The 12,678-nt window shown below is 51.6% G+C and overlaps 1 protein-coding gene across 1 annotated transcript in view; it reads left to right on the top strand.

The window, feature by feature from the left end:
* The window catches only part of CENPE (centromere protein E), a 328,099-nt gene that overhangs the window by 29,115 nt on the left and 286,306 nt on the right, over positions 1 to 12,678 (top strand). The window contains exon 7 of the mRNA XM_082248665.1: positions 12,427 to 12,494. Coding sequence (XP_082104791.1) covers positions 12,427 to 12,494 — 68 coding nt within the window. The remainder of the gene's footprint in view (positions 1 to 12,426; positions 12,495 to 12,678) is intronic.

Genomic DNA, 12,678 nt, shown 5'->3' with positions numbered 1-12,678 from the left:
GGTTTTGCACTGGATAATCTAGATCCTTATGGTCCCCCAAGCCTGGCCTACGAGCATGAGCAGGTTATAGTCCCGCACTAGGCCTAGCCACGACGGTCCCCCTTTTCCGGATAGTGGTGAGCCTGCGAGCGGATGCCTCGCCAGGACACAACCACCTGAGTCGCAGCGTATCCCTCGGCTGGCAGCATCCCCCACTTCGGGTGGGAGGCAGTCTGCCCGGAGCGGAGCCCACCCGGTCCATGGGATGGTGAGTAAATGTGCCCCCCTTGCCCCTGCTGGCCTTGGGGGATGTGGGCCCTCTCCTGGGGATAATGGGATTTGTACCTCCTGAAAGATCCCCCTGGCCTGCTTGGTCAGTGTTTCTACCCTTCCCCCCCCCCTTCACTGTTCCTGCGGGGGGCTATGTGTCTGGGGCATCTGGTGCCTTGGGGGGGGGGGGTGGCTTGGTACCTTGGGCTTGCTGGTTACTGTTGTGGGTCCTGAGGCCTTCAAAGTTTCGGTCCCTGGCCGCAAGGCTCAGGGGGGGTGCCGCCGTCTTAAATGTGGGCAGTGTAGTTTTTTTCCCCATAGACTTGTATGGGGCAGCCATTTTCCCTGAGCTTCCTATAGCGACTGTATGGACAACCATCTTTGTGTAGCCTTTGTGCTGCACTGAGCAGCTTGACCTTTCATTCAGGCGAGATCACTTCCTGCTGCTGGCCGATGTCATTTCCTGTCTTTCTGCATGCTGCTAGAATGATCAGGAGGACTTTTCTCTGAGGTGGTTCAGTACTGGGGTCCCTGCAGACATATCCCTGCACGCTCTGCTGCTAGTTTAGCTTAAAGGGGATCTCTGCAGACCACTGCGATTGGCGCTTCCTAAAGCGACAGTACTCCGTTTTTTGCACCTTGCAATATGGAATCCCAAACTGTGAATTCACCATCAGACCCACTCTGTACGACTCCCGGACAGTCCGGATCGCAGTCGCTGGCCGCGATTTCAGCAGCTCTGGAAAGCCTGGCGACAAAAGTTGAGTTAGCCATGAAAAAGGTTGATAGCTGAAAACGGCCGCTGCCTTCTCCGTCTATGGAGGTGTCCTCTGATTCAGAGGATGATGAGGTTGGCCCGGAAGCTCCCCTTCCTGAGGGGTCGCTGTCCTCGCAATCAGATGGTGAAGAGGACCTGTCCTCTTCAGCCGCAGCGCGGGAACGCGGTTTAGTGGAAGCCCTGATTATTTTGGTACGGACACTTAAAATTGGCTGATGAGCCCATGCTGGCAGGGACACAGGTGGCTTTTGGAACCCAGAAAGCTGGCAAGGTTTTCACTTGTCCCGACACTTTTCAGGATATTGTGAATGACCAATGGTGGCGCGTTAAGCACCTGTTGTGCCAAAACGCTTTAAAACGCCGGTATCCTTTTGCTGAAAAGGTCTTCAACCGTTGGACAGTGCCACCTAAAGTGGGCCATCCTGTCTCCAGATTAAACAAATCTACTCTTGTGCCTGTGCAAGATTCCCCGATCTCTACAGATCCGGTGGACAGGGGGGTTGAATCCCTTTCCCGCCATCTTCAAGTGTTGGCGGGTTCCATTTTGAAACCGGGGTTTGTGTCTGTTTTAGTCTCACAGACGTTGACTGAATGGATTAGGGGTATGCCGGAATCTTTGGACCCCCGAGACTGTTCCTCCAGAACAGCTGGAACTGTTGGACCAGGTGATCCAGGCTCTGGTGTTCCTGTGTGATGCGTCTATGGATGCTGCTCCCCTGGTGGCCAGGGTTTTGGCCGTGGGCATTGCCTTGAGACGCATGGTTTGGTTGAAGAGCTGGTCGGCTGACCAAGCTTCTAAGAAAGCCCTAGCTGACCTCCCCTTCTTGGAGAGCGTTTGTTTGGCGACTCATTGGATGAGTTGATCAAGGGCTTGACTGGCAGGAAGAGTACTCTTCTTCCTCTATCCTCCAAAGGTAATACTCCCCGTACTAAGCGGGGTCTCTCTTTTTCTGCTCTCAAGCGTTTTTTTTTTCGTGCCTCTGGGCCGCAAGAAAAAGGTAAGCCGTTCAGACCTTCTAGAGGGGCTAAAAAGCATTGGAGCTAGCCCAAGGCTGCCAAGTCCATTGCTGCTGACAAGTCCTCTTCAGCATGAAGGGGCGCCCCCATCTGGCTCGGGTGGGGGGGACATCTGCGCTCCTTCCAGGTACCCTGGACTATCTTCATTCAGGACGGTTGTGTTCGCAAACTGAATGATTTATTCTGGGTACAAGATCGAATTCTGGTCCCGGCCAGGGGACAGGTTTTTTTTTTTTGTCAAATCTTCGCCTGTCTCCAGAGCTTTTGAAGGATCTGCAGGAGGCTGTGCAAGATTTCCTGGGTCAAGGGGTGATTGTGCCAGTTCCCCAAAAGGAACGCTCTCAAGGTTTCTATTAAAACCTGTTCACCGTGCCCAGAAAGGAGGACAAGATGCATCCAATTCTGGATCTCAAGGCTCTGAACCGCTTTGTGCGGGTGCAAAAGTTTTGAATGGAGTCCATTCGGTCAGTGGTGGCATCCTTGAATCAGGGGGATTTTCTGGCCTCCATCAATCTCAAGGATGCGCATCTCCACATCCCCATTTTCGAGGGACACCAGCGATTTCTTTTGCTTTGCGGTGGCAGAGGAGCACTTTCAGTTTGTGGCGTTACCCTTTGGTCTTGCCTCGACTCCCAAAGTATTTACCAAGGTCTTGGCCCCTGTGCTGGCCTTGTTACGTCGGCAAGGTATCTCAATTGTGGGATATCTGGACAGTCTCCCACTCAGATCTGTTGGGCAACATCTCTATCACGTTTCAGACCCTTCAAGAATTCGGGTGGACGATCAATTTAAAAAAATCTACTCTGACGCCATCAGTACGGGTCCCTTATCTGGGGCTGACTTTCGACTCTTCACTGGCGAGGGTCTTTCTCCCCCTGGACAAACTTCAGAAGCTGCAAAAAGCAGTCAGGTTGCTGATGGCATGAGGGCCCTGAGTCTGATGGTTTCGACCTTCGAAGCAGTCCCGTTTGCTCAGTCTCACTCGAGACCTTTGCAAAAGGAGATTCTGGCGAAATGAACAGAGATCCTCGGTCATTGGACCAGAAGATTCGCTTGAGCCATCTTACAAAGTCGGCTCCTATTTGGTGGCTCCGGTCACCTTCCCTGTGCCAGGGCAAGTCCTTCCTGCCTGTGTTTTGGATGGTGGTCACCACGGACGCTAGCATGTTTGCTTCCCTAGCACTCCACCCCAGCCTATGTGCCCAGGGGACTTGGGCGACGGAGGAGTCTTCCTTGCCAATCAATATTCTGGAGCTGACAGCGATCAAGCTCTGCCTGCTTCACTGGACGGTTCAGCTACACGGCCCTCTGGTTCGGAAACAGTCGGACAGTGCCATGGCCGTGGCTTACATCAATCGTTAAGGGGGCACCAAGAGTGTCCTGGCGGCCAAGGAGGTGGCTGTGATTCTGTTGTGGGCGGAACATGTCCCTGCTGTTTCCGCAGTCCAAATTCCAGGGGGTGGAGAATTGGCAAGCGGATTACCTGATTTGGCAGATTTTGGATCAAGGGGAATGGTCCCTTCATTCGGAAGTGTTTCATCTTCTGTGTGCCCTGTGGTGGACTCCGGAGGTGGATCTGTTTGTGTCTCGCCTCAACAGGAAAGTTCAGTGGTTTGTGGCCAGGTCTCGGGATCCTCTGGGCAACGCCACAGAAGCTCTGGTGGCTCCTTAGAGCCAGTATCGCCTGATTTATGCCTTCCCTCTGCTCGTACTCCTGCTGAGGTTTCTTAGCCAGGTGGCGATGAAAGGCATTCCGGTCTTTCTGGTGGCACCAGACTGGCCTTGGCGGTCTTGGTACGCAGGCCTGGTACAAATGATCATAGACCCTCCATGGAGACTCCCTCCAGTGGGAATATCCACTGTCTCAAGGACCAATCTTCCATCCTGCTTTCCAGTCACTGGCTTAAATGGCTTGGCTGTTGAAAGCAAAGTGTTGAGGGATAGAGGTCTGTTTTGATTCGGTGATTCCTACCCTTTTGAAGTCCACTTCCAGGAAGATCTATCATCGCACATGGAAATCGTACCTTTCATGGTTTGAATCGCTGCAGCTACACCCTCGCTTGTTTTCTATAGCTAGGGTGTTGACCTTTTTACAAATAGGGGTTGAGCAGTGCTTGGCGTTGGGTACTATCAAGGGCCAGGTTTAGGCCTTGGCTGTTTATTTCCAACGCCCATTGGCAACTAATAGCTTGGTTCCCACTTTCATCCAGGGGGTGCGTCTTCTGGCTCCTCCGAGGAGATCTCGGTTACCTCCGTGGGATCTCAATCTGGTTTTGTCTGTTCTTCAAAAGCCTCCCTTTGAGAATATCAGGGAGATGTCTCTGCTTTTCTTGTCACGGCAGGTTGTCTTTCTAGTGGCTATTACTTCTGCTCGCAGAGTCCCTGAGTTAGTGACGCTGTCCTGTCGTTCGACTTATTTGGTGGTCCACAGGGATAAAGTGGTCCTCTGGCCAAAACCGTCTTTGCTCCCTAAGGTGGTGTCGGGTTTTCACCTTAACCACTTTACCTCCGCTCACATTGCTGCTACTGCGGCAATGTGGCTCGTTATCGTCCAGCGACGCAGACCTGGACTCCAGCATAGCTGAACCTGCGATCAGTCCCTGTGTCACTCAGTCACCTCCCCCCCACACATGTCAGTAAGCACCAGGCATACATTAACCCCTCTCTCTCCAATAAAATTAACCCCTTCCCTGCCAGTGTCATTTTTACAGTAACAGTGCATATTTATAGCACTGATTACTGTAGTAATGTCACTGGTACCCCCAAAAGTGTCAAAAATGTCAGTCAAGGGTCCGATCTGTCCGCCGCAATGTCGCAGTCCCGCAAAAAAAACGCAGATCGCCGCCATTACGCGTTAAAAAAAAAAACACCAAAAATGACAGAAATCTTTCCCTTAGTTAGTAAACGCAATAACTTTTGCGCAAACCAATCAAAATACGCTAATTGAGATTTTTTTTTTTTTTTTACCAAAAATATGTAGCAGAAAACAAATTAGCCAAAAATGATAAATTTTGATTTTTACATTTTTTTGGGGGGGAATTTCATATAAAAAAAAATGTGAAAAATATTATTTTTTCAAACTTTTCGATGTTTTTTTTGTTTATAGCGCAAAAAGTAAAAATCGCACAGGTGATCAAATACCACCAAAAGAAAGCTCTGTTTGTGGGAAAAAAAGGACGTAAATTTCGTTTGGGTACGGCGTTGCATGACTGCGCAATTCTCAGTTAAAGTCGCACAGTGCCGAATCGCAAAAAGTGGCCTGGACGTAAGACCGCAAAATCCTCCGGCGGTAAAGTGGTTAATGAAGACCATGTTGCCTGCCTTATGTCCTAAGCCTAAACATCCCAGGGAAATTGCCTTGCACTCTCTGGATGTGGTTCGGGCGATAAGGGTTTATTTGACGGTTACTGAGTCCTTTAGGAAATCGGACTCTTTGTCCTTACGGACAGTCCTTGCAAGGGTTTGGCTGCGTCCGCTGCGACCATTTCGAGGTGGGATCAGGCAGACTGTTGTTCAGGCTTATTCACTCAAGGGTCAGGTTCCTCCTTTCACTGTGAAGGCTCATTCTACTAGAGCATTTAGTGCCTTTTGTGCTGTTCGCCATCAGGCCTCATTCGTACAGGTTTGTAAGGCAGCGACTTGGTCTTCTGTGCACACCTTTACCAAGTTTTACAAGATGGATTTGTTGGCTTCTTCGGATGCCTCTTTTGGCTGCAAGGTTTTGCAGGCTGCTGTTTCATAAGAGAATGTTTTTTTTTTTTTTTTTTTCTTCTTTTAGGGATCCTTTATCTGGGTGAGCTCATGTTGTTTTGGTTGAGCTTCATGTTAACCAGTTGGCTAGGTTTAGCCTTTGGAGTTTACGTTACTTCTGGTTGCGTTTTTTTCCCACCCCTTGTGTCTATACTGCTTTGGGGATGTCCCACACAGCTCATGAAGATGAGGCTGTGTCTGTCAATGGACGATAGAGAAAATAGGATTTTTGTAAGATCTTAGCGTAAAATTTTTTCTCTGATGTCCAGACAGATGCAGCACCCGCCCCTCTGATGGGGATGGGGGTTTTTTTTGCCTTCACTGCTTGCAACTAAACTGATGTGCTGGGCTGTGTCTGTGAGGGTTAAGTCTGGAGGGACAGCCCCGTGGGCTTGTATATGTAAAAAAACGCTGTACTAACGTAATGCCTAGACTACTCCTGCAGGTGGCAGCATAACCCACACAGGTCATGAAGATGGGGCTGCGTCTGACATCAGAGAAAAAGATTTTACGGTAAGATCTTACAAAAATCATATTTTCTCTTACGTCCTCCGACAGTCGCCGCCTCTTCATATTCGTCACTAATGGGGTTATTGACCTTTGCTCCGTAGGAGTAGCTAGGCAACAGAATATATTAATATCAAAGCTTTTAGCATATCCCACCCCCAGGGGGTGGTCCCCCCAGTCAATACCTCCCTGCTTCCTGCATTTCCAACTCAGTTTCTAATGCCTAGCTCAGGAGTAGGCTGGCTGTTCCTGTGCTGGGGCTCTTAGTCTCAGCTTCTTTTCTCTTTTTGATTTTATTTGGAGTTTTTTTCTCTTTCTTTTACTTAGCTGTTTATTTCAGCGTTAGTTAGCTTCTTCTGATGAAGATGATCGTGCGGAGCTGGGTCTCGGTCTGGCCACCCTGGTTCCAAGGGCTCAGGGCCAGGGGCTTCCCAGCCTGCCATTGAGCGATCAGCTTAGGTTTTGCCCTGGCACATTGAACGACCCATCCCTGTTCGCTGCAGGGATGCTATCGGTGAGGTGGCTACCTCACTGGACGCCATTGCGGTTTCGCCCCGCAGTTCCACTGCGTCATGCTTGCGACACTCCCTGTCCTCAGTGCAGCGGTTTGGTCGCTGGAGCAGGCTCCCCACGCCATCCGGACTGGTAAGTGTAACTCTATGTGGGGACCTGTCTATTTGGGTGTCAGTCTGGGACTGTGTGACCCTGCATGTCTGTGTGGCTGCTGTGCTCCCTGTCAGTTCCTGTGTGGACCTGCTGCCTGTGTGTGGGCTGTGAAGGGGGGGGGCTCTCCCGCTCTGCTGGGTGTCAGCAGGAGGCAGTCAGATTTTGGGCATGCTGTGCGGCGACCCGCCATTTTTTTGCGGCAAAATCATGGTGGCCGGGCCTGTGTGGTAATGCACAGCGTTTTGGCGCCAAACGCCGCCTTTTTTGGCGGCGATCGATCAGGCCACATGTCGGCGCTATTTTCTATTTGCCCATAGAATCCTCAGCCGAGCGGCCATGTTTGTGTAGCCTTGCATAGGCTTCATAGGGGCGGTCAGTCTTGCATCACTTCCTTTTGCTCTGGGACAGTGATCGGTGGCAGCAGCCTGTGTGATCTCTCCAGGTTTTTATCTCCCCTTTTTTCCTGTATTCCTTGCCCAGTTTCTTGTCCCTGTAGGGGTCGGTGTATTCAGTGGGTGCGGTGGGCTACGCTCGCCGCGATCTTAAAGGGGCAGTACTCCTTTTTTCCTAATATTGCTGGGGCATGGATTCTCAGGATTGCAAGTTTCCTCCCACCTTGGTGGGGGGACAAGGGGCTGCTGCTTCCCCCGAGGGGGCTGATCTGGCCACTATTGTGGCAAACCTAGCTGCTCAAGTGCAGATGCTGGTGGCTGATCGATCCACAAAACGGCCCAGAGTGTCTATTTCCTCTGATTCAGAGGGCGATGGGGCTGCTATGGCTGGAGTGCCCTTCTCAGGGTCTCACACATCTCTAGACCTTGTGGGGTCTGAAGGGGAGGCTGAGGTGGAAGGGGTTGATAATTCTCCCCCTGGCTCGTCTGAAGAGCTTGCACTCATGGATGAGTTGGTTGCTTCTATCAAGCAAACGCTGCATTTACAGGATGAACCATGTCCTCCAGTTTTGATGTCCTCTTATGGGACGCAAAGAAAGCGCAAAACATTGCAGGTTTTTCCTTGCTCTACGGAATTTCAGCGCGCTGTTGATGAGCAATGGCGCAATTTAAAGGAACCTTTCGCTGTGCCGAGTAGGTTCAAGCTGCGTTATCCATTTACTCCCGCCACTGATGAGCGTTGGTGTGTGCCGCTTCAAGTAGATCACGCGGTGGCGATTTTGAATAAATCCACTGCGATTCCTGCTGAGGATACCCGGTGTTTCGGGACCCTACGGACAGGAGATTGGAATCTCTGGCCCGTCATTCTTATACGGTTGCTGGTTCTATGCTGAAGCCTATTTTTGCTTCCATTATGGCAGCCCAAGCCATTGCGGATTGGACGCAGGTGCTCAGGCGCACCCTGGTGCCTGACTCTGCCCCGCCGACAACTTTGGCTATGGTGGATCAAATTCATCAGGGTGTCATGTATTTGTGTGATGCGGACTTAGATATGGTCCCTTTGGCTGCGCGTCTTTCTAGTGTGGCGGTCTTGAACCGTCGCCTGATCTGGCTGAAATGTTGGTCTGTTGACCAGTCTTCCCGCAAGACTTTGGCTAATTTGCCCTACGCGGGATCTCGCCTTTTTGGCGAATCTTTGGATACTCTGATAAAGGGTATTTCTGGGGGTAAGAGCACTCTCTTGCCCCAAACTCACAAGACTAAGTTTGTTCGTGGTAAGAAGAATACCTTGTTTAGGCCCTCTCAGGGGTCCTTTCGTGCCTTTCGGTCGCACTATAAGGGCAAGCCCTTCAAGGGCCAAGGCTCCCAGAAGAAGCCGTGGACGGGTAAGCAGAAGTCCGGCCAGTCCGGGTCCGCTACCCATAACAATGCGGCCTGAAGGGACGCCCTCACCCGGTTCTGGGGTGGGAGGACATTTGCTCGGTTTTCTTCAACCCTGGCTGGACCGCATTCGGGACAGATGGGTTCAGGAAAACGTTCGATCTGGATACAAGATCGAGTTTCTCTCTCGGCCGGCGGGCAGATTTTTCCCCTCAAACCTTCAGCTGACTCCGGAGCGCTTGCAGGATCTGCGCCTGGCGGTGCGGGACCTGCGGGCCCAGGGAGTGGTGGTTCCGGTGCCTCATCGGGACAGATTTCGGGGGTTCTACTCCAATCTGTTCACTGTGCCCAGAAAGGAGGGCAAAGTACGTCCGATTCTGGACTTAAAAGCTCTGAACCGCTTTGTGCGGGTTCGCAAGTTCCGCATGGAATCCCTGCGATCAGTGGTGGCTGCCCTGGGTCCGGGGGAATTCATGGCCTCCATCGACTTGAAGGATGCATACCTTCACATCCCCATTTTCGAGGGTCACCAGAGGTACCTTCGATTTGCCATTGCGGAGGATCATTATCAATTCGTGGCGTTGCCCTTTGGTCTCGCTTCGGCTCCGCGGGTTTTCACCAAGGTGCTTGCGCCGGTTCTGGCCTTATTGAGGGCCCAGGGCATTTCTGTCCTGGGGTATCTGGACGATATCCTGTTTCGGTCCGCGACCAGTCAGGGCCTGGTGTACGACCTGTCCATCACAATGCAGACTCTGCAGGAATTCGGTTGGACGATAAATTTTCCGAAGTCAACGCTGTGTCCGTCGGTTCGTCTTCCCTACCTGGGGATGATTCTGGACTCTGTTCAAGCGAAGGTCTTCCTGCCAGAAGACAAGCTTCGGACACTTCAGTGCGAAGTCAGGTCCCTCAGGACAATCAGTGCTCGTCCCTCCGGACGTGTATGAGGTGTCTGGGATTGATGGTTTCGGCCTTCGAGGCGATTCTCTTCGCCCAGTTTCACACACGGGAGCTTCAGGCGGAGGTCCTGGCCAAGTGGGACGGGCGTCCACAATCTCTGGATCTGCGGCTGTCGTTGAGCCGTCTCACCCGCAGGGGTCTTTTGTGGTGGCTCCAGTCCCCGGCGGTGTCGGGGGGCAAGTCCTTTCGTCCTTTGTCGTGGACGGTGATCACCACGGATGCCAGCCTGTCGGGCTGGGGTGGTGTTATGGGCGTTCTGTCCGCCCAGGGTACTTGGTCGAAGGAGGAATCCTCCCTTCCGATCAACATTCTGGAATTGCGAGCGATTAAATCTCTGTCTACTGCGTTGGACGGACAGGCTTCAGGGCCGTCCAGTTCGGGTACAGACGGACAATGCCACAGCGGTGGCCTACATCAACCACCAAGGGGGCACCAGGAGTGCCCGAGCGGCTCGGGAAGTAGCCGACATTCTGTCTTGGGCCGAGACGCACGTCCCGGCGATATCTGCAGTTCACATTCCGGGGGTGGAGAACTGGCAGGCGGATTATCTGAGCCGCCAGACCCTGGACCAGGGAGAATGGTCCCTTCATCCGGATGTCTTCCAGATGTTGTGCGCGAAGTGGGGGTCTCCAGATGTGGACCTGTTCGCGTCTCGTCTAAACAACGAGGTGGAAAGGTTCGTGGCAAGGACGCGCGATCCTCGGGCAGACGCCTCGGAAGCGTTAGTGGCGCCCTGGCATCAGTATTGCCTGATGTATGCCTTTCCACCGATTCAGCTGCTGTCCAGGCTCCTTCGCAGGCTGGCCTCGGAACCGCGCACGGTGATTCTGGTGGCACCGGACTGGCTTTGCCGGTCTTGGTACACAGACCTCGTGAATATGGCGGTCGACGCTCCGAGAAGATCTCCTGTCTCAAGGACCGATATTCCATCCTGCTTTACAGTCGCTGGCTTTAACGGCCTGGCTGTTGAAAGCCAGGTCCTGAAGGATAGGGGTCTTTCCCCTGAGGTCATTCCCACTTTGATCAAGGCTAGGAAGGCCTCTTCGGGGAAGATTTACTACCGTACTTGGAAGGCTTACTTTGCCTGGTGTGAGTCCAGGGGGTATTCCCCTCGCTCGTACTCGGTGTCGAGAGTGTTGGCTTTCCTTCAAACGGGCGTGGACCAGCGTTTGGCGTTAGCCACGATTAAGGGTCAGATTTCTGCGCTGGCCGTTCTCTTTCAACGCCCTGTGGCGTCTAACTCTTTGGTTAGCACCTTTGTTCAAGGGGTGCGACATTTGGTCCCTCCTAGGAGGGAGCCTTTGCCTCCGTGGGATTTGAACCTTGTTCTGTCCGTGTTGCAACATGCTCCTTTTGAAAAGATTAGGGAGATCTCGTTGTCTTTGTTGTCCAAGAAGGTTGCCTTCTTGGTGGCGATCACTTCGGCTCGCAGAGTGTCGGAGCTGGCGGCCTTGTCCTGCAAATCTCCGTATTTGGTGATTCACTTGGATAAGGTGGTCTTGCAACCTAACCCGTCTTTTCTTCCGAAAAGGATCTCGGAATTTCACCTCAATGAGGATATTGTTCTGCCTTCGCTTCCAAAAGGAGGTGGCGTTGCATTCCTTGGATGTTGTTAGGGCGATCAGGGTTTACCTGTCATCGACTAAATCCTTTCGCAAGTCGGATTCTCTCTTTGTCCTTCCTGAGGGACCTCGGAAGGGCATGGCGGCGTCGGCTGCGACCATCGCCAAATGGATCAGACAGACGATTGTGCAAGCCTATGCTTTGAAGGGGAAGGTTCCTCCTTTTCCTGTGAAGGCGCACTCTACCAGGTCTCTGAGTACGTCTTGGGCCTATCGTCATCAGGCTTCTGTGGCCCAGGTGTGTAAGGCGGCGACTTGGTCGTCCGTTCACACCTTCTCAAAATTTTACAAAGTGGATGTTCAGGCATCGGCAGATGCTTCTTTTGGCCGTAAAGTTCTTAGTGCGGCAGTGCCTTAGGGTCCCTTGTTTGGGCCCTTGGCTGTTGGGGTGTTTTTACCCCTAGGTTACTTGTTCTTTCCTGGGTTGTTGCTTCTGTTGAGCACGTTTTCCTGTTGCCCAGTTGGTTCTCTTACTTTGGTAAGGTTCCTTTCTCTGATGTGGGTACTGCGTTGCTTTAGGCGCGGCTGCTTTTTCCCACCCCTCATGTCTACACTGCTATGGGACGTCCCCATTAGTGACGAATATGAAGAGGCGGCGACTGTCGGAGGACGTAAGAGAAAACGGAATTTTTGTAAAATCTTACCTGTAAAATTCCTTTCTCTGAGTCCTCCGACAGTCGCCGCCCCCGCCCCTCTTTTGGTGTTTGTTTATGTACTCTACTGCTATGCTACTGAAACTGAGTTGGAAATGCAGGAAGCAGGGAGGTATTGACTGAGGGGACCACCCCCTGGGGGTGGGATATGCTAAAAGCTTTGATATTAATATATTCTGTTGCCTAGCTACTCCTACGGAGCAAAGGTCAATAACCCCATTAGTGACGAATATGAAGAGGTGGCGACTGTCGGAGGACTCAGAGAAAGGAATTTTACAGGTAAGATTTTACAAAAATTCAGTTTTTTCTTGCCTAGTGTCCTACTCCTGTAGGGGTCAGTATAACGCAAGGGTTAAGAAGATTCTGGAGCGGTGTCCATTAATGAACATCAGAGAAGGATTTTACTGTAAGACAAAAATCCAATTTTTAACATGGAAATTCATATTCTTTTGCAGAAAACAGACATTATGGGGAGACAAAAATGAACGAGCACAGTAGCCGGTCTCATACAATTTTTAGAATGGTAAGTTCTATATATTTTTATTGCTTTGCTTTTAAAATAGGATACTTAAAGTTCTGCTGTAATATACAGTGAGCAGACAGGCTTTTATTGCAGAAGTGACAGGTAGTGTCTCTTCTGCAATAAAATTCCCTTACCTGCCTGCTCGCTGTATTCTCTGGCGCTGTAAATTGATCTGTGCATGCTC

This window comes from Pelophylax lessonae (assembly GCF_965119305.1).
Source record: "Pelophylax lessonae genome assembly, chromosome: 1".
Lineage (NCBI taxonomy): Eukaryota > Metazoa > Chordata > Amphibia > Anura > Ranidae > Pelophylax > Pelophylax lessonae.
This window is presented reverse-complemented; position numbering and strand designations above follow the sequence as displayed.